General features: G+C 47.2%; 1 protein-coding gene across 4 annotated transcripts in view; it reads left to right on the top strand.

Moving 5' to 3' along the window:
- ATAD2B (ATPase family AAA domain containing 2B) overlaps positions 1 to 21,799 on the top strand; it is a 136,151-nt gene extending 114,352 nt beyond the window's left edge. For all 4 annotated transcript variants that reach the window (XM_040427412.1, XM_040427411.1, XM_040427409.1 and 1 more), the window contains 4 exons: positions 11,902 to 12,534; positions 17,964 to 18,058; positions 18,804 to 18,932; positions 21,201 to 21,799. In XM_040427412.1, coding sequence (XP_040283346.1) covers positions 11,902 to 12,534; positions 17,964 to 18,058; positions 18,804 to 18,932; positions 21,201 to 21,242 — 899 coding nt within the window. In that variant the 3' untranslated portion in view covers positions 21,243 to 21,799. The remainder of the gene's footprint in view (positions 1 to 11,901; positions 12,535 to 17,963; positions 18,059 to 18,803; positions 18,933 to 21,200) is intronic.
- The last annotated feature ends 448 nt before the right edge of the window (positions 21,800 to 22,247 follow it).

The following is a 22,247-nucleotide window of genomic DNA, read 5'->3' as shown; positions in this document are numbered from 1 at the left end:
GTGCTCGAGGGGGAGGGTTACAGCGCGGTTTACCTCAGGTGCGGCGGCCGTGTGGGTCGCCTTTCGTTATTCTCGGCTAGTGCTGCGGCAGTGTTCAACTGCCGGCTGATATTCTGGCAGGCGCACGCTCTTGTCCGGCTACCGGTGTGTCGTTCGCCTCCACTTACAAGGAGGTGGACGGGGGACAATATTCTGGGGGGCTTCTGCGGCATTTTTTATTTATTTTTTTTGAATCGCGCGCGCGAAAGTTTCAGCGGGGGGCGGAGCTTCGTTCCGCTTCCCCTGTGCATGTTAGGCTTCAGTCAAGGGGCGGACGTCTTTTCTTCCCGCTCCTCACTAGCCCCGCCTCCTCTTCGTGCCTGCCTGCTCTCAGGACGGATCATTTTTACCTCAGGTGTTGCCGCTGCCGTTTTTGCCGCTGCTGTTGCCGCTGCTGTTGCCGCTGCTGTTGCCGCTGCTGTTGCCGCTGCTGTTGCCGCTGCTGTTGCCGCTGCTGTTGCCGCTGCTGTTGCCGCTGCTGTTGCCGCTGCTGTGCCGTCTGCTCCCGCTGTGACCTGGTAGGACTGTAGACCCCTTCTAGCACTGCAGCCCTCTGGCCTGGATGCTTTTATATTACTTCCAGCCAACATGTCTGACCCCTCAGTGCCTGATGGACCTTGGTATCATACCTGCCCCGCATGTAAGGCGCCCCTTCCTCAAGGGCAGCCTGACCCGCATTGCTCGGCTTGCAAAGCCCCATTACAGGGTCCGCCATCTGTTGTGTCACCCCCTGGCCTCTTGGATCCCCCTGACTGGGCTAGATCCCTTTCCCAGGCTGTGGTCAGTCTCACTAACGTTGTGGGCCGCCTTGCAGATGCATTGCCCTTACCGCAGCCGGATAATTCCCCTGCTGGGCCCTCCGGGTCCGCTATCTTAGCTGACCCGTCTGAGTCTCTCTCTCCAGGCGACACCTCCAGAGCCCGTCAACCCCAGAAGCGGTCCAGGGCGGAGCACCTATCATCCTCAGATGCTTCGGTATCACCCCCAAGGGTGCGCTCTCAGTCGGGCCCTTCCTCCTTACAGGATATGCCCTCTGAAGGGGAACTAGTCGATTCAGATTGGGATATGGACTCGGCCTTGCCTTCAAAGCTGGCTTCTGCCGTGGGCCATCTTATTAACAATATCCGTGATACCTTTAAGATTCACGATGATCCTCCTAATTCTGAAAAAAACAGTGTTTCCTTTTTTCGCCAGAAACAGGCGTCTGCGGTTTTTACCCTCCACGCTGACTTCTCGTCGGTGGTTTCTAAGGCCTGGGCCCGTCCTGATGCCCGTTTTACCCCGCCTAAGAAGTTGGATATCTGTTATCCATTCCCGGCGGATTGCATTACAAACTGGGCGTCACCACCTAAAGTCGACCCCCCTGTGGCCCGTTTGTCCAAAAGCACGGCTATTCCCGTTGCAGATGGTTCTTCCTTGCAATCCACTGAGGATCGCCGTATAGAGGCCATTACAAAAGGTATCTTTGCAGCCTCCGGTTCCGCCCTCAGGCCGGTCTTTGCCTCCGCTTGGGCTGGGAAAGCGGTTTCAGAGTGGGCGTCTCAGCTGGATCAGGAGCTTGAATCCGACGTCCCTATTCAGGACCTCCGTGCTCTAGCCCAACTTATCGTTCAAGCCGGCAAATTTGTCTGTGAGGCAACCCTGGATGCGGGGGCTCTCATAGCCCGTTCGTCTGCCCTGGCCGTTTCGGCTAGGAGGGAGCTTTGGTTAAAGGTTTGGACGGCGGACGCCACGTCAAAGCGGTCTCTTACTGGCCTTCCCTTCACTGGTTCTCGATTGTTCGGGACCCGCTTGGATGAAATCATCTCCGAAGCCACGGGGGGGGAAAGAGTACACATCTTCCCCAATCCAGGACTAGGAGCACCACTCGAGGCCGTCCCACCTTTTCTCGCTTCAGGTCTTCCCGCAGGGCTCCCGCACCTCGCACCACTTCAGGTCCATCCACTAACCCTGTCCAAGACAGACGTAAGAAACCTTTTTTTCGGACCCAGCCCTCCTGGCGCAAGTCACAGCCTGCTCGCCCTCCCGCGGCCAAGCAGAACCCTACCTGAAGGTGCGCCCCCACCCACTCGGGTGGGGGGGGCGTCTCCTCCTGTTCAGGGACTTCTGGCAGGCGCACGTCTCCGACGCCTGGGCTCTCGAGGTTGTGTCTTCCGGGTACAAACTCGAGTTTGCGTCCCTCCCCCCAGTTCAGTTCTTTCGCTCCCGGGATCCCCAAGGGGCGGCCGATTTCTTTACTGCCACTCGCACCCTTCTGGACAAAGGGGTCATCGCTCCGGTTCCTATGGAAGAAAGATTCAAGGGGTTCTATTCGAACCTTTTTGTGGTCCCCAAAAAAGAGGGCTCGGTTCGTCCCATTCTGAATCTAAAACGGTTAAACCGTTTCCTTCGTCTTCAGCGGTTCCGGATGGAGTCTCTCAGGTCGGTGGTGGCCTCTCTGGAAAAAGGGGAGTTCCTGGCCTCTATCGACATCCAGGACGCCTACCTTCATATTCCGATCGCTCGGTGTCATCAATGCTTTCTGCGCTTTGCAGTGGGGTCCGACCACTACCAGTTCGTTGCCCTCCCCTTCGGGCTGGCGACGGCCCCTCGCGTTTTCACAAAGGTCCTTCCCCCTGTCCTCGCCTTACTTCGTTCCAGGGGAGTTTTTCTTCTTCCATATTTGGACGATCTCCTTATCAAGGCACCCTCTCTGTCACTGACATCTGCCAGTGTGGACCTCTCGCTACAAACCTTACGCCGGTTCGGTTGGATTATCAATCTCCCCAAATCCTCTCTTGTTCCATCCAAGCAACTGATCTTTCTGGGGATGCTGCTGGATGCAGATGCAGCGGAGGTTCGGCTTCCGTCAGAAAAGCGCCAACTCCTTCATCGGTTGGTTCGGAGCCTTCTGACCCACCGCCATCCTTCTTTCCGGTTCAGCATGCGGGTCTTGGGACAGATGGTGTCCTGTTTCGAAGAAATCCCCTACGCGCAGTATCACTCCCGCACCTTTCAGACTGCCATTCTGTCCGCCAGGAGAGTCTGGATCGGCATTTTCCCCTTCCCCCCCCCCCCCCCCCCCCCCCCAGGTTCGCTCCTCTCTCCTCTGGTGGTTGCGGACCCCTCTCCAGGGGAAGTCCTTTCTGCCGATAACTTGGTTGGTGATTACCACCGATGCCAGTCTGCGGGGTTGGGGGGGGGTCTTTCCTCCTCGGTCCGTACAAGGCACTTGGTCTCCATCGGAGTCCAAACTGCCGATCAACGTTCTGGAGCTGAGGGCGGTTCTCCTCTCACTCCGGCATTGGACTTCGCTGCTTCAGGGTCACCCAATCTTCTCCTTTCGAGCCTCTGCGTAGGGTTTCCCTTCGCTTGTTGTCTTGCAAAGTTTTTTTCCTCGTTGCCATCACGTCTCTTCGGCGTGTGTCTGAATTGGCGGCACTTTCTTGTGTAGAACCCCTCTTGGTTTTTCACCAGGACAAAGTGGTTCTCCGCCCGGTTCCGGATTTCCTTCCGAAGGTGGTGTCCGCTTTTCACTTGAATGAAGATATTGTCCTTCCTTCTCTGTGCCCGTCCCCGTCTCATCCTCGGGAACGGGATCTTCACCGTCTGGATGTTGTTAGGGCTCTGAGGATCTACTTGGATGTAACTAGACCCTTTCGGCGCTCGGATTCTCTATTTGTGGTTCCGGAGGGTCCGCGCAGGGGCTGGCGGCATCTAAAGTGGTCATTGCCCGCTTCATCAAGATGGCTATTGCCAAGGCTTACCGTGCTAAGGGCAGGGAGCCGCCCTTTGGTGTTACCGCTCATTCTACCAGAGCGGTCGGGGATTCTTGGGCTCAGCGAAATCGAGCTTCGGCTGAACAGTTGTGTAAGGCGGCCACCTGGTCTTCTTTGCACACTTTCACCAAGTTCTACAGGGTGAACACTTATGCATCGGCGGATGCTGCTTTGGGCCGCCTGGTCTTGCAGGCGGCGGTGCCTTAAAGCCTATGGTGCTTTAATTCATCTTGGGTTGTGGTCCCTCCCTCTTTGTGGACTGCTTTTGAACGTCCCAAGGTTTCCTGTGTCCCCCAAGGAATTGGGCGAGAAAACGAGATTTTTGTATAACTTACCAGTAAAATCTCTTTCTCGCTCTTCCTTGGGGGACACGGCACCCACCCATTGTTTTGGTTGCCCTGACGGGTGTTTTGACTTGTTGGTGTTAATTTGGTTGATCCTTGCCTTTGTTTTAACTACTTGGGCACATAACTGGTAGTCGCTCGCTCCAGGCTGAGGGTATAGCTGCTGGAGGAGGGGCTTAACAGTCTTTCACTTAGTGTCACGCCTCCTATGGAGATGAGCTATACCAAAGGTTTCCTGTGTCCCCCAAGGAAGAGCGAGAAAGAGATTTTACTGGTAAGTTATACAAAAATCTCTTTCTGCACCTTTTGGACGTGATGTCTCCATTTTTTTATTTTATTTTTCTGGATACCTACAAGTTGCTTTACTAGAGGCTTTGTACCACCCCTCCTGGAGACGAGCACCCGAAACATTATTACTTAGGAGTGCTGTCCACCCATATTTTCGCTGTCAGGTCAGCAGTGTTGTCAGATACAAGAGTTTATAAAAAAGTTCCTGAATGTCACATATGGCAAAGTGGCTGAACGCTGTAGGCTTGTTGGACTTCTCTCTAATATCACTGTATTGTGCATAGAACATGGTTCGTCTTTAACCATATAATGACCAGCAGTACTCTTCTTTTTTGCGTTGGTTTTCCAGGGTCCTTAAAGGGGTTGTCTGTTTCCAGCAAACTGCATTTATCATGTAGAGAAAGTTAATTCAAGGCACTTACTAATGTATTGTGATTGTCCATATTGCCTCCTTTGCTGGCTGGATTCATTTTTCCATCACATTATACACTGATTATATCCAGTGGTTACGACCACCCTGCAATCCAGCAGTGGTGGTCGTGCATGCACACTATAGGAAAAAGAGCCTGTTCCCAGGAGCTCAACGAGGCAAGTGCTTTTTCCTATAGTGAGCAAGCACGACCAATGCTGCTGGATTGCAAACCAGCAGTGTATAATGTGATGGAAAAATGAATCCAGCCAGCAAAGGAAGCAATATGGACGATCACAATACATTAGTAAGTGCCTGGTATCAGCTTTCTCTACATGATGAATGCTATTTGCTGAAGTGACACAACCCCTTTAATCTGCAGCATCACGTTCTTGCGCTGCTAAAGAATGAGCCCTGCCTGGTCTCCCATGTCCCCCTAGTGTGGGTGCTCGGCCAATAAACCGATTGGAGGAATGTTTGATTCAGGCTGATTAACCCTTGGATCACCACTATCATGAGTGATTGTGTCAGGATTAGAGGTTTCTCCCACTTCTTTTGGGTTCACTAAGCTTCCCTGTTACGCAGTCCAAGGTCTGTCCTGTTGGATGTTGAATCCTTGCGTTCCTTATAGAGATAAGCCGCCAGCCATGGCCTCCACCCCTCTCCCCTGTCGGAGCACATGCATGCTCAGCTTGGCCGAGTTGAGCATGCATTTGTATAGGGAGGCGAGTGAGAGCTGCAGGTTGTCCAAGCATTTGGGTCATGGCAGCCTTGTAGTAATCTAATATAGTGAGACAACAGTTTAGTTTTAGTCGATAATGTGTAAGACGCTGGTTTCTCCGGTGATTCGCCCACTTGGGATCTTCCCGTCTGCCAGGTGCGGTGAGGGGCTCGCGTTACGACAGCTGGCGCACTCCCACGGGTGCCCTGCATACACGAGCGCTGCTTGCCAGGCCGTCTATTTGAACACAGCCCTGTAAAAGGTTGCCAAGTGTAAAATGACACTGCACGCACCGCATGGAGCTTTATAGAGCTCGATATAAAAGCCTGTGCATCGGCCTGGTGGAGACGGATACGCGAGGCTGTGCATAGTTAGCGAACAGCTGACATGAATCTCAATGTGTCTCACCAGCCGGCGCCACACTCCAGATACCGTTTCTTACAAGATTCGCATTCTGGAGGCCTTAGATACAGAAGAAACAACAGCAAGCCAAGGGAGGCATCCCTTCAGATGTCACCAGGATCCATATTTCCAGGGCATCAGCTGCTGCCTTTAATTAAAATACTCCATAATTTATAAAAAGGAGCCGTGAACGTGACAAAGGCTTGTCAGGCCTTCCCTGGAGGAGGCTGACATATAGCCGCCGCTGCTGCATTGCAAACATGTCATTGTGATGTGCTGCCAGCAGCGGGCGCTGTACCCTGCCAGTCTTCTGTATGTGGCTGCAGATAAAGGATGGCTTTAGGTAACCTCATGGCTGCAGTACAGTGCTGCCCATCTTACCGGATCCACGGATTCCAGCTGCGTTTTCTGTCCGCTTTCCTAATGCGACGGAGGAAGTAAATCGCCCATGAAAAGCTCTCTAATTGCTCTGCTTAACTCCTCCACTTTACACTTGCACTAGTTCTCATAAATCTCTGCATGGAACCAAATTTAGCAAGGATCATCCATTTTAAAGTGGTCGGTATTGTGGCTGAGGGGGCACAAGATATGGACAGTACTTACCCCCCCCCCCCCTGAATCAGCCAAGATGAGGTCGGGATCAATGTAAATCTTCATTTTGCCTGCAGCAAAATGAGCACTTGCCGAGGGTCCCAGAAGTGATCCCTCCATTACATGCAATTAGTTTTTCTTTGAAGGACCGTTTTAGCGCCCTGGGCAGCCCCTCATTTAGTCAACCTGGTTCCCTGACCTTACAAAAAATACAGTGATGCTTTTAACAGGGGTCCTAGCTAGAGGCACAAAGTGCACCCGGCACATCAGAGACGGAGCGAGACCTAAAGACCTTTCTATAATAAATGGTAAGGAATTAAGTGCTCCAGATTACGCCCTGGTTTCTAAAAGCGGCGAGGTTGCTAGAATTTAGCTTCGTGCAATTCCCCTTCTGTGCTGCAGGTGGCGCCCACATCACACGCGTCTCTCCAATTGTCCAGAATGCCTTCTCGTTTATTTCTTTGTCGTTGTACTTTTTCTTTTTAATCACCTGCAGCTCCGTGAATGAACTGTGCGCCAAGGTGCAGACCAAGAAGTAATTACGGAACTGGTATCTTCCTGAAAATAATCTTTTGATAAATTGTTTATTCTTTGGATTCACTAAAAAGTGCTACCTCCACGTCCTAATGATTACGGCGCTGAGCCGAGCATTGTGCATTACCCCAGCTTGTTAGAGGAGCCTCAGCACTGCCGGGCGCGTCGTCAGTGGTCACGTACATGTCGGTGTAATACAAGCTGATCCACTCCTGATGGCTCAGTGTGAGGAGAGTCGCTTAGACAGGTTTTTTCCCCCTTGGATAGATGCAGCCTTTGTAACTGGTGTGAAATAGCGTATAGCAGAATGTCAGATTGCCCTGCTCTATACTTGCACAAAGAGCTTTTCTTAATAGTGTATTCCCAGTAGGCACACGTCTGTGTCTTCACATCTTAATGACATGCTCGGGCGCCATGCTTCTTAAGATGATGAATCCCAATGCTGAGGCTCCTTCCTCTGGCATCGCGCACTGATTGCAGTCCAATAAAGTTTATCTCCGATTGTTTTTATCACTTGGGTGCCTTCGTCAGTAGTGACCGCAGCATATCCTCCAGTTTTATGACACAGCGAGGGGACTGCATCTATCAGCCGCCCATAAGACGGATTCTTTACAATGAAAGCCGCAGCAGAGGGACCCGTGTCTGCAGTAAGGGTATGACTATGTTAGAAGCGTGGCCTAATAGGTTGCCTGTCCGTACTGGAAATAATGTTTTGAAGTAACGCAGCCCAGACTTAATAATCCTATAGATCAGGGATGCTCAACTTGTGGCCCTCCAGCTGTTGCAAAACTAGAACTTCTAGCATGCCTGGACAGCCTACAGCTACGAGGGCATGCTGGGAGTTGTAGTTTTGCAACAGCTGGAGATCCGCAGGTTGAGCACTCCCGCTATAGACGGAGGAACCTTAGGCCTCTTTCACACGAGTGTGTCTGGATAAGGTCCAGATGCATTGTGGCAAACCTGCGCGAGTAGGTACGCAATTGCAGTCAGTTTTGACTGCGATTGCGTTCCGTTTTTATCGCGCGGGTGCAAGGAGTTTGCACGCGCGTGATAAAAAACTGAATGTGGTACCCAGAACTGAACTTCTTCACAGAAGTTCAGATTTGGGTTCAAGGTTGTGTAGATTGTATTATTTTCCCTTATAACATGGCTATAAGGGAAAATAATAGCATTCTGAATACAGAATGCATAGTACAATAGCGCTGGAGGGGTTAAAAAATAATAATTATTATTTAACTCGCCTTAATCCACTTGTTCGCGCAGCCGGCATCTCTTCTGTCTTGTTCTGTGAGGAATAGGACCTTTGATGACGTCACTGCGTTCATAACATGGTCCGTCGTATGATCCATCACCATGGTGATGGATTATGTGATGAACGTAGTGACGTCATCAAAGGTCCTATTCCTCACAGAACAAGAAAGATACCGGCTGCGCGAACAAGTGGATTAAGGTGAGTTAAATTATTATTTATTTATTTTTTATTATTATTATTATTATTATTATTTTAACCCCTCCAGCCCTATTGTACATTCAGAATGCTATTATTTTCCCTTATAACCATGTTATAAGGGAAAATAATAAAGATTGGGTCCCCATCCCGATCGTCTCCTAGCAACCATGCGTGAAAATCGCACCGCATCCGCACTTGCTTGCGATTTTCATGCAGCCCCATTCACTTCTATGGGGCCTGCGTTGCGTGAAAAACACACAAAGAGGAGCATGCTGCAACGCACAAGTGAAGCGTGAAAATCACCGCTCATGTGCACAGCCCCATAGAAATGAATGGGTCGGGATTCAGTGCGGGTGCAATGCGTTCAACTCACGCATTGCACCCGCGTAAAAAAACTTGCCCGTGTGAAAGGGGCCTTAGACCTGCTTTCTGGACCTGCACCAGACTTATCACAGGGGCTCAGGCTGGAGGATAAATCAGGTGATGGGAAAGACACTGACAGAAGTTTATAGCAGAATTGTGGCTCATTTTTGAACTGTGCCTCTTCCCTTTTTGAGAAAATTGGAGAAAAGTGTTTAAAACCCTCATTGCACCACAATTCACCAAAACTACATTAATTTTCTCCACTTTTTAGATACTTTTACCGCACAGTAGAAAAAAAATAACTATTTAAGAAAACAAATCACTATTTTGTAAAAAAGTGATACATTTATGTGCATCTAAAAAATAGTGCCACTGTAAAACTCCAACCTATCCCACAAAAAAAACAGCCCAATGGCGGCTACGTCTAGGTAAAAGTAAATGCGGCAACATAATTGACGTCACCATCACACTTGATCTTGTGCCTTAATAAGAATAAACCACAAAAAAAAAAGATGCTGGGATCCCCCCACACTCCAAAAAAAATTAAATTAAATTAAATCAATGAGTTGAATGTACCCCAAAGTGGTTCCATTGAAAAATACAACTCTGCCCACAAGAACCATGCTCTCACATAGCTACATTGACGGAAAAATAAATTTTAATGTTTTATGACCCTTTGATAGCTGACAATTAAAGTGTCCATTTAAATGTTCAAAACATGCGGCATTGCAGGGTTAATATTATGATAATGAAGGTATGACCTCTGGGACCAACAGTGCTCCAGAGCTAAATAGTTGGAGTTCGTTCCTGCATGTCTCCTGCGCAGCAGGGGGGGGGGGGGTGTCTTATGGGGATATATGCGGATGGGTTGCAAGTCATCAGTTAATAATGGCATATACTATGGAGGTGCCTTCACTGTAGTGAGAAAGCTGTTTCATCACTCTTCTAGAACATGACTGTGGCTAAGGGTACTTTCACACTAGCGTTATTCTTTTCCAGAATTGAAATCCGTTAAAGGGTCTAATACCGGGGGAAAAAAACGCTTCAGTTTTGTACCAATGTATTCTGAATAGAAAGCAATCCGTTCAGTATGCATCAGGATGTCTTCCGTTCCGTCCCTTGTACGGTATTTTTTTCTGGCAAAATTCCAGAACACGATCGCACTTGCCGGATCTCGCTTTCATTTCTGTTGAAATGTATTAATGCCGTATCCGGTACCAAGTGTTCCCAAAATTGCAGGAATCTGTATTCCGGTCTGCGCATGCGCAGTTCTTTCTAGCTTTGAAAAAATTTAATAACTGATCCGGCAGGCAGTTCCGGCAATGGAACTTCCTGCCGGATTCTAGAAACGCTAGTGTGAAAGTGTCCTTAAAGGGTTTTTTCAAGATAATATATTATATTATATTATATTATATTATTTTTTTATTTTTATACTGATCGGTGGGGGTCCTACATCCAGGAATTCCACTTTGAGAAGTCTGTGGCGCTCCTGTGAGCGTCACTGCCTTCTTGCAGCTCACGAAGCACAGCCCCGAACACTGTATAGCGGTTGTGCTAGCTCACTTCTATGTGGCTGAGCTGCTCCTAGGCCACATGACCAATGAATGTGTTGTCCCTTGGACTAGGAAAAGCAGACCACCACCACCAAACAGATGCTGATGACTTATCCTGAGGAGTCCAAAGAGACACTTTGTATAATTATAACTGTGCAGGAACAGTTGTTTGGGCTTCCCTGATATTTTATTTTTTTATTCCCCAGCCATATTATTCCCTGTTTCAGCTGCACAGCTAGATGCATTTCACTCAGAAGCAGGGGAGCGTCTCCCTTCTGCTAGCACTGTACGGCTGGCATCCTTTCCCTTCCCACTATGTTTGTTTTCAGCTCTGGAGCTCACAGAGCAGATAAGGAGGGATAAATCACACTTACAGTAAGGCAGGGGGCTCCTGTGATGTGCAGAATCAATTATTTCGATAACTCCTCCACACCGGCACTGATAGAAGGCTTCAGTTGTTAATACCCAGTGTGGGAAATCAAATTACCAGTAAGAGTAATCATCCTCTTTTATCAGGCTCAGGATCTCGGCCAGCTCTCGCACGCCCCCACTTCCCCTCTGTTGTCTTCTGTGTCTGTTAACAGGGATGGATCTGGCCTGACAACAGGCAGTGGACTGCAACTTGGGCAGAAGTGAGACCCCTAGGGGCCCTGACTTTACAGCTTTTTTTTTTTTTTCAGGGGGCTGCAGGCAGATTTTTTTCAATGAAGTGATTTAGAAATCTGCTAGTTGCACCATTCTCTAATAAATGAAATGAAATTGTGTGAAAGTACATTGAGTCTAACACCTTTCGATTGGTGTGGACCCATCAGAAGACCTGTGAGGAATCTCTCATAGGCTGCAGTTGTTGTTGTTGGCTCCTCAAAGCTTGCTCAAGAGAGCTACATTAAATTCACCGAAGAACTTGACGGCTTAGCAGTACTGAAATCTGCCAGATTGGCGTGGCAGAGCTGCTGGTTTCTTCACTTCTCGACGTTTGGAGGTCCCAGTGCTAGGACTCCCAACAGTACCATAAGGACAGGTCAGAATATAGAAAGATATGCGCATTCATCACTTCACATTAACCACACACTGGACACAACTGGTTTACTTCTTGGCGTAGGATGTCTAAACTTCTTGAAGAATTGTCCGCAGCTTTCCAGGGCACGCCTCGACTGTTAGGTAGACTCTATTGTCTTTGCTTTTGTTTTTCTTAAAGAAAAGCCTGCAGCTAATTTCCAACATTTGCTTCAACCCTGGGATTTATTAAGAGCCTGTCTTCCTGAAGCTCGGTTTTTCTGTCAAAACTTGAAGTGGTCTGCGGTGGGCTCCTGTCCCAGCTGTGGGGAAGTGAATGCACCTCATCGGTTGTCTCTTCCAACCTTTTTTGTTCAGGTTTTTTCTGATTTATTTTTTTTTTTATTTCCTAAGCACGTATCTGATTAATTTGTTTATTTCTTTAATTAACAGTTCCCATCCGGAAGAAGCACCGCCGGCGCTCTCAGTGGGGCAGAGGAATAATTAGGAAAAAGAAATCCACTTACTTAAAGAAGGACGACGAAGATTCCAAGTTTCAAGACGACGAAGACAATGAGGATCCCTTGGAGAATGGAGACTGTCTCGAGGAGAACGGAGACGAGACAGGAGATCACTCGGTGACCAACGATGAGTCCTCCTGTGACATTATGGATGGAGAGGTGGACCACCAGAATGGGACCCTTGAAAAGGGCAGCAGCTTTGTGTCCACCGAGGAGGACACCTCAAACGAATCCATGTTGGTCAATAACGATGTAGCATTGAAGGAGAGAACAGTTACTTGCAAGGATCCTCCCCTTGCTGCAGACTATGTAAATGGCTGTGCATCAATGGACAGTATAGAAAGCACACCACTGTCCGATATCCATAATGGAAATGCGAAATCCGGTAACCTCGAGACTACAGACAAAGGCTCTGAATCGGGAGCCCCCCACGATGAACTAGTAAACTGCTGTGATGCAGCAAGTGCAGGTCAAGATGCAGCACCACAGCAAACGGCAGCAGCCAATCAAAGTAACGAGCTTGAGAAAGATCCGGACATTGTGGAATTATTAGATGTACAAAGAGGTAAGAGGACCACTTAAAGGGTCAGAATGGAATGTCTCAGGTACTTAAAGGGGTTGCCCCGCCTTTTTCAAGTGACGGCCTATCATCTGGGGTCCGACACCCCGCATCGCTGCTCTACTGTGTACATGTTCTCTGTAGCTGGCACTGGAAGTACACAGCACCGTAGTGGACAGTACTCGTCACTGCAGTGCTCATTCATTTCAGTGGGAGCAGCGTCGATCAGCTGGTGATGTCCTTTCCTGAGGGTTGGCATCTGTCAGCAGTTTTGTACCGATGACACTGGCTTGCCTGTTACATGTGCACTTGGTAGCTGAAGGCATCTGTGTTGGTCCCATGTTCATATGTGTCCGTATTGCTGAGAATTTTTTTTAATATATGCAAATTAGTCTCTAGGAGCAACGGGGGCGTTACCATTACACCTAGAGGTTCTGCTGTCTCTACAACTGCCGCGTCCTCTGCACTTTGTCAGGGTCCGGTGTGATTATGTTTTCACTGCTTGGTCCTGTCAAAGTGGAGAGGACTGAGAGCAGAGCCTCTAGGTGTAACGGCAACGCCCCCGTTGCTCCTAGAAGCTCATTTGCATATAAAAAAAAAATCTCGGCCATATGAGCCCATATGAACATGGGACCAACACAGATGTCTTCAGCTGCCAAGTGCACAGGTCAGCTAGTTTTGTAGGTACAGATACCCTTTAATTAAGACTATTTGAGAACAATGATTTTCGGCCCAAAATATTAAGCAGGTGATTTCAATTTTATGGCTGGTTGGGGGTGGTGGGGTTACACACCAGGGATGATGCATGAGAGGGGAAAAAGATAAAAAGTTATAGTATTTTACAGCTAATAGATATAGTTTTTAATATCCTGTTGACATTTGCTTTCGGTTGTATTGTCTGCCTCATTTCCCTTACAGGTTTTCCGGCTGATTTTTCACGTATTGGCTGCAATATCTTGCCAGTCTGTGATGTGGTGAGAAGCGTTGGGATTCAGCCAGCGAACCTCTCCTGAGCACAAAGCGTCTGTTTAGTAAATGCTCGAAGCTCAGCTCTTAGGATGCCCCCATTTCAGGAAAGCTTTAGATGCCAGTCTCATTGGAAATACAGTAGCTGCTCAAATATCTTGAAAAGACGGCGCAAGCTCGGCGCCGCGCGCAAAGGTTACACCCAAGGAATCCAGCTGGTTTCAAATGTTGAGCAGCTGCTTAATCAAAACCATGACCACATCTGGATCCTTAGTCAAACATCATCTTAAATGATCAAATATCAGGCGCCGGGCGGCTCGATAATTATTGCTGTCAGATTAAAAAGTTCACGTTTCTGTATAACACATGCCACTGCGTAGCGAGACTGCGGGGCCACAGGTATTCTTATAGACGGGATCGGGCTCAGGACCAGGTGGGACCTCTGCCACCGTGGAGAACAAAGTCTTAAAGAATAACTTTTGGTTTTGTTTTTTTGCTAGTTTATTAGAGCTAGGCATGTATACCTGAGAGTCTGTCAGTGATTGCTAAAAGATCTGTAATTACCTTATAATAACAGGTTCCATTAATGTCCTCTGTCCATTTCCACTGCTCCCTTAAAAGACCGTTGCTATGGCTTGTCTGTCTCTGTCTAGGAAGACAGGGGGACGGTCCTTCACACTGCATGCCTGCATTAGGCTTCAGAGTGAGGAGGAGCTGAGAGAAGGCCGCAGTGCTCACAGAACACCCCCCCCCCCCCACCAATCAGATACTGAGAGGTTAAGTCATCAGTCTTAAAGGGGTTGTCTCACTTCAGCAAATGGCGTTTATCCTGTAGACAAACTTAATAGAAGGGAGTTACTAATGTATTGTTAAATCCATGTTGCTTCCATTGCTGGCCTGATTCATTTTTTCATCACATTATACACTGCTCGTTTCTATGGTTACGACCACCCTGCAATCCATCAGTGGTGGTCGTGCTTGCAGACTATAGCAAAACGCGTTGGCCTCTGGTGGCCGGGACTATGGGAGCGCACACAGGCTGGTGGGCAAGCACAGCCACAGGGTTTCCTATAGTGGGAAAGCACAACGACTGCTGATGGACTGCACGGTGGTCGTAACCATGGTAACAAGCAGTGTATAATGTGATGGAGAAATGAATAAAGCCAGCAAAGGAGGCAATATGGAGAATCGCAATACTTCTGTGGATTCGCGTCCCCACCTATCCCTAAATAAAGGGAACACAAAAATAACACATCCTAGATCTGAATTAAATATTCTTCTGAAATACTTTGTTCTTTACATAGTTGAATGTGCTGACAACAAAATCACACAAAAATGAAAAAATGGAAATCAAATTTTTCAACCCATGGAGGTCTGGATTTGGAGTCACACTCAAAATTAAAGTGGAAAAACACACTACAGGCTGATCCAACTTTGATGTAATGTCCTTAAAACAAGTCAAAATGAGGCTCAGTAGTGTGTGTGGCCTCCACGTGCCTGTATGACCTCCCTACAATGCCTGTGCATGCTCCTGATGAGGTGGCGGACGGTCTCCTGAGGGATCTCCTCCCAGACCTGGACTAAAGCATCTGCCAACTCCTGGACAGTCTGTGGTGCAACGTGACGTTGGTGGATAGAGCGAGACATGATGTCCCAGATGTGCTCAATTGGATTCAGGTCTGGGGAACCGGCGGACCAGTCCATAGCATCAATGCCTTCGTCTTGCAGGAACTGCTGACACACTCCAGCCACATGAGGTCTAGCATTGTCTTGCATTAGGAGGAACCCAGGGCCAACCGCACCAGCATATGGTCTCACAAGGGGTCTGAGGATCTCATCTCGGTACCTAATGGCAGTCAGGCTACCTCTGGCGAGCACATGGAGGGCTGGGCGGCCCTCCAAAGAAATGCCACCCCACACCATTACTGACCCAATGCCAAACCGGTCTTGCTGGAGGATGTTGCAGGCAGCAGAACGTTCTCCACTGCGTCTCCAGACTCTGTCACGTCTGTCACATGTGCTCAGTGTGAACCCGCTTTCATCTGTGAAGAGCACAGGGCGCCAGTGGCGAATTTGCCAATCTTGGTATTCTCTGGCAAATGCCAAACGTCCTGCACGGTGTTGGGCTGTAAGCACAACCCCCACCTGTGGACATCAGGCCCTCATATCACCCTCATGGAGTCTGTTTCTGACCGTTTGAGCAGACACATGCACATTTGTGGCCTGCTGGAGGTCATTTTGCAGGGCTCTGGCAGTGCTCCTCCTGTTCCTCCTTGCACAAAGGCGGAGGTAGCGGTCCTGCTGCTGGGTTTTTGCCCTCCTACGGCCTCCTCCACGTCTCCTGATGTACTGGCCTGTCTCCTGGTAGCGCCTCCATGCTCTGGACACTACGCTGACAGACACAGTAAACCTTCTTGCCACAGCTCGCATTGATGTGCCATCCTGGATAAGCTGCATTACCTGAGCCACTTGTGTGGGTTGTAGACTCCGTCTCATGCTACCACTAGAGTGAAGGCACCGCCAGCATTCAAAAGTGACCAAAACATCAGCCAGGAAGCATAGGAACTGAAAAGTGGTCTGTGGTCACCACCTGCAGAACCACTCCTTTATTGGGGGTGTCTTGCTAATTGCCTATAATTTCCACCTGTTGTCTATCCCATTTGCACAACAGCATGTGAAATTGATTGTCACTCAGTGTTGCTTCCTAAGTGGACAGTTTGATTTCACAGAAGTGTGATTGACTTGGAGTTACATTGTGTTGTTTAAGTGTTCCCTTTATTTTTTTGAGCTGTGTGTGTGATATATATATAGAAAGAAACCAAAAACAGAACTCAGCAGCACAAGACAAAAAGCAGTGGGTGCAAGTCCTCTCAGCCGCAGGCTAAGACGGCTATAAATAAGTATAGATTCCAAAAACGAGGCAGCACTCCAATGGAAGTAAAAAAGTGGATCCTTTATTCCCCTCTGTGCAACGTTTCAACCGTCTCAATGCGGTCTTTCTCAAGACTTTATATTTGCCATTGAAAAGTCAATTTTACTTATTTCTTATCCTGGCCTGCCATCTGGTGGCCAAAATAAGAATTGCAATCAGAATAAATCCCAGCTGGGATTTATTCTGATTTTATAGTGGGAGCGATCCCTTCCCGTGCAAGCGAATTTACAAGGTGGTGATCTGTCTTCTATATCAAAATAAGAATTGCAGACGGAACACTTTCAGCCTCATCAGCGAGGCTGAATGTGTTCAGCGCAAGTACCAATGCCCCATTTGGCCACATGGGGCATCGGTAGGAAGCCCTGAAGCATGAGCTTTCCGGGTTTTTGCGCATTTAGATGCCGTGACCTCACTCGTCATTATTGCCGGTCACTGTAATTGGCTGCAGGTCTCTGCTGTATGAAACAGCAGAGATCTGCTGGCCATGATGTCCGCTGCACGTGCGAGCGGTCACCATGTTCACACATCGCTCCAGCGCCGTACATGTACTGTGCTGGTAGCGAAAGGGCTAAAGTGTAACTGTCATTCTTTTTGTAATGTATAGGGGCAGTCATTGACTATTTTTGTATTATACTTTAATTACTGAAATCGTACATTTCCATTAGAAAATAGCGCTAAAGTGGCCATTTTTGAGCCTTAGTAGCGCTCCTCTGTCTTCTGTTTACAGAACAGTCCAGTGTAGAGTAAGTGTCCACTGTTAGGACTCCTGCTTCCCATTGCCGTATTGCGGACCCATTCACTTCAACGGGTCCGCAGATGCGGAATAGTACGGAACGGAACCCTACGGGAGCACTACGGAGTGCTTCCGTGGGGTTTCGTCCCGTGTTTCCATTCTGCAAAAAGATAGAACATGTCCTATCTTTTTGCGAAACGGCCAGATTGCGGACCCATTAAAGTGAATGGATCTGCTGCGGCTGCCCCACAGAGGGTGTTTGTGCATTGCGGGCCGCAGCGCGACCACGGGATGCTCACGTTTGTGTGCAGGAGGCCTTATGTAAACAGAAGACAGAGGAGCTTTGCTAAGGCTCAAAATGGGCCACTTTAGAACTATTTTCTAATCGAAATGTAAGATTTCAGTAATTAAAGTATATTGCAAAAATGGTCAGCATCACTGCTCCTATACATTACAAAAAAAAAGTGACTGTTACACTTTAAAGTCTTGGAAAACCATTTTAAAGTGCGCAGGAGTCATATGCTCCACACTTATTTGGAAGCACAGGTCCCTTAATACATTTTGCAGCCTCTTCTGTCAGTCAGACTCTATGCCATCAATGAGCTGGTGTAAATTTACACTTTTAATTTGCAACAGTTTCAGATGTAACTTCTTATAGTAAATATTGGGGCAAGCCCCCCACTATATTAAAAAGTTGCTGAGGGTGGTGCAAATTTTGAAAAAAGTGAGAGAACTAGCCCCAGTGTGTAGCCATGTGCCAGGACGATGTATTTGGTCTCATCTGTCTTTTCTGCGCTCACACAGGTGAAGCGGAGGGCACGAGACCACTGACCGATCAGCACCTGGAGGAAGTGCTGGCCCCAGAGCCACCGCTACTTGTGGATCACAAGAGACTCGAGGTAAGCACCCCCTTCAGTTATTATGTGACTATATACTCTTCCACATGGGTAGTAAAGAGAGCCTCACCTTTTATACATACTCTCTTTAAAGGGGTCATCCGCTTCCCCATGCCGTCAGTGCTGATCATTAAGGGCAGGGTTTTTGAATCCCTGGTGATCAGCAGTTATGGCGGCACATTCTTCCTGCAGCTGAAAGGGAAGCGTTGGGATGAAGTGCTGGCCACACACATTAGATGTATATTGGACCAACACGCAGTTCTCAACGAGATCAGCCACCCACCTAATGTGAACGGAGCCTTCTGATTATCCCCCTGATGGAAGATATCAGAGGAGAGAACGATCCTCCTGTACAAGCGCTACTTCCCCCATCAGGATTACACTGCGCGTTGTCTCCCTTGCAGCAGCACAGTGTGATTACAACTGTTCATCCCGTTCAAGTGAATGAAACAGACACTTGTAACTACATGGCGCATCCAATACAACACACGGTGTAATCTTGAGGCATTAGAGCGCCGCCTCCTCTTTAAACAGCTGATCCGAGGGGACGGCCACATTGATGACCTATCAATATGTACTGTTTGCACGGCTCCCCTTGGGAACACCTGCATGCTCGGCGAGCCGGCATGAGTGCGGCGTTATTCTTTAGCTTGCACTACATTAAAAATATATGGAAGAGGACCAGGTCCATTATCTTGATTCTCTTGAATCTTGTGCTGCTGTCACCTGCATTTTTGTTTTTCTACAGAGTTTGCTTGACAAAGTGGTAAAAAAGAGTGACAATTTAACAGTCGACGAACTAGAACGATGGTACTCTGCTCTCAGCCAGTGCATCTACACACACAGGACGGACTATGATAAAACAAGTCTAATAGAGGTAAGTGGTTATTAGTGGGACCCTCCAGAGCGCCTACCACTTGAGTCTGTAAAAATTAGTATTAAAAAAAAATTAAATTTTTTTTTTTTTTTTTTAACTATCGTTTCCCTGTATTGCATTGTGTGTACTGACCAGAAGTGCACTAGAGAAGAAACTAAGCAGGGCATCTCCTTTGTTGAAAGGGTTTTGTACCTGGGACATATCTGCGTGTCACTGGTTGATGTCTTAACAGCTTGAATCTCTCACATTAAGGCTCCATTCACTCGTCCATATAATGGGTCCGCATCCGTTCCGCAAATTGCGGAATGGGTGCGGACCCATTCATTCTCTATGGGGACACTATGTGCTCTCCGCATTTCCGGAGCGTGCCCCAGATCTTCCGGTCCGCGGCTCCAGAAAACAATAGAACATGTGTACTATTATCGCCTGCACATAGACTGTAAATGTGTATATAACAGTAGGGCGGTACCCTTTTATAATAATAAAAAAATATATATATATATATATATAAACCACATCATAAAATCCCCAATAGGATTAAAAAAGTAAAAGGAATAAGAAGAAAGTAATGTTTAAAAAAATCTGAAAACAAACATGTTTTTAGAATAAGTACATTTTAAGTCCTGAAACATTGAATAATATGCATCAGTATTGTCACAGCCTGTACACGTCATGTATTACAATGATTCCTGGTATTCAGTGTGTGGTTAAAAAAAATGCATAAGAATTTAGTAAAATTGTTATGTACCAAACTGCAACCCTGTATATAAAGTACAAATGTTCCCGCAACAATAACAAAGCACGAACAAGAAATGGAAAAAGTGGAAAATGCTGGCATGAAAAAAATAATAATAAATTTAAAATTGGCCAAAGCCTGACTGTCAGAATTGGCCCAGGGGGGTTGTGTGGTAAATTAAAAGAAGAAAAAAAAAAAAAAAATCATGATAGCTTAAAAAAAAAATCAAGAAGATATAGATTCCAGCTTCCGGTCCCCACTGGTCTCCACTTCCTGGTCCCTCCCTACTTTCAGGAAATGTGGCCGGTCAACAGATGTAACGCAGAACTGCTAATGATGGGCTGAGCGGCCACTTTTCCTGAGAGACCAGAGGGGCTGGGTACCTGGGGAGCCATGTGGATCGTGGAGGTTTTTGTCCCCCCCCAACTTTTTTTTTTTTTTTTTTTTTAAATATGATCAGCTGGACAACCCCCGTTAAAGCTGAACATGTGTAGAGAAGCAAAACTCTAACCAACCATAGGTGTCGGTGGCAAGTAATTTATTTTGTTGAATTTTGTGTGCACCAAGGTGGAATAAAGCTGGGTTCACATCACGTTTTTGCCATCCGTTTAACATTAACACATTTTATTTATTTTTTTATTTTTTACAGCACATCTGTTAAATGGATAGCAAAAACATGATATGAATCCACCCCAAGTCGTAGAAAAACCACCAACAGTTTGGTGGGCTCCATTAGGGGTTGTCTCTCTTCTGCAAATGACATTTATCATGTAGAGAAAGTTAATACAAGACACTTACTAATGTATTGTGATTCTCCATATTCAAACGGAAAATACAAATGTGATGGCACTCTGCATCCAGCATTCTGCCCTGACTCCATGCTGGATGAGGCATTGGTGTACATTTTGGCCAAAGCGTAATAAGCCACTCACCACGTCAAGGTCGCCTCTATTTGAGTGGTCCCTAACACTAGTTCCTACCTGTTTATGGGCCATGACAGCCACACAAAGTCCAGGGAATGCAGGTGTGGCTGTCATGGCCCATAAACAGGTAGGAACTAGTGTTGGGGACCACTCAAATAGAGGCGACCTTGACGTGGTGAGTGGCTTATTACGCTTTGGCCAAAATGTACACCAATGCCTTATCCAGCATGGAGTCAGGGCAGAATGCTGGATGCAGAGTGCTATCACATTTGTATTTTCCGTTTGTATATGTATTTCGCCATAGTGATGTGCACCTACATACAGGTTGTGCTGACTCAATTCCCCAAATTGATTCTCCATATTGCCTCCTTTTTAGTCCGGCGGCTTTTGCCGTGCACTGCCATGCTGCGCCGGAGCTCCGCCCCGATCCCCATTATAGTCAATGGGGACGGATCTGACATGGTGAACAGCATGTCGGATCCGTCCTGCCGCAAGTGTGAAAGTAGCCTTAGTGCCTTGTATTAACTGATAAATGTCATTGAGATGACCCCTTTAACAGACGTTTAGTACTCCTATGGTGAATTAATAAATTATTCTGCTTTTTTGCAGGAGATGGAAAGAACAGTTGATAAATTTCTTACATTCCTGTGAAAGCTGCCAAAACGGCAACACCTATTCTGTGACTCCTCCCGAGAGTGCAGTCCTCCGAGCTATTTTATTCCTAGTGGCACCAAGTTCTGCTCTGAGCCTCGCTCTCCATTGTTCAACCTCTCACCATCTGCTGTTTAATGGGATTGGTGCTATTGTCTCAGGTACCTGATGCCAACCAGCCTACTAGAACCAAACAGAACTTCATGTCGCAAGTGGACAAAATGGGGGGGGAAAAAACTCAAAATTGAAAAGAAAAAAAAAAAACACAAAATGAAAAAAAAAAAACACATCTTGAAGATTTGAGGTGCTAGTGGCGGATGAATGACAAGTCCACCCTTCTGTCTACACTCTGATGCTAGAAAGCCATCTGCACCAACTACCTTCTCTTCTTGTGAGAGATGGGGGATCAAATCCATGGGATGGAACTAAAAAAAAAAAAAAAAATCTAAAAGACCGAATCATACAGGAGCCAGGAATTTGGGCTTATTTATTTCTCTTTTTTACGTCTCGTTTTGTGTTCTCGCTCCCTGAACCATTGATTATATTATTTTTTTTGTTTTCTCAGTCTCTTGTGATTCGTTCTCAGAAGCAGTGTGGGAACCGGTTAGCGGCAGCTTATTCTTAAACTCGAAGCTCGCCCCTTCTCTGTGCCTTCGTTTAACACTAGAATTGGGGTATTCTGTTCATTTTGGTGCATTTCTCATTGGGATAGGCGCAATCGGTGGAAAAGAGAAATTAAAAAAAAATAACACATTTTGTCTGTGATGTAAACCTGTTTATGAGCTCAGAACTAGTTAGTATTAGTATTTTTGTCTAATTTCTTTTGTGGTGCAGACTGCCCTGAAGTGTTTAAAACCTCGTAAACCCAATCGAAATGGACACGTCTCCCTAATTACCAATATTTTTTATTTATTTTTTATCATTGGGGTTGAGATAAATGTTACAAATCTGTAGGTCAGGCTGAACAGATATTTTCCTAAAATTGCTCTCCTCCGCCCTATAATG

This window comes from Bufo bufo, chromosome 4, assembly GCF_905171765.1.
Source record: "Bufo bufo chromosome 4, aBufBuf1.1, whole genome shotgun sequence".
NCBI classification, from domain to species: domain Eukaryota; kingdom Metazoa; phylum Chordata; class Amphibia; order Anura; family Bufonidae; genus Bufo; species Bufo bufo.
The sequence above is the reverse complement of the archived record's forward strand: the minus strand, read 5'-3'. Positions and strand labels throughout refer to the sequence as shown.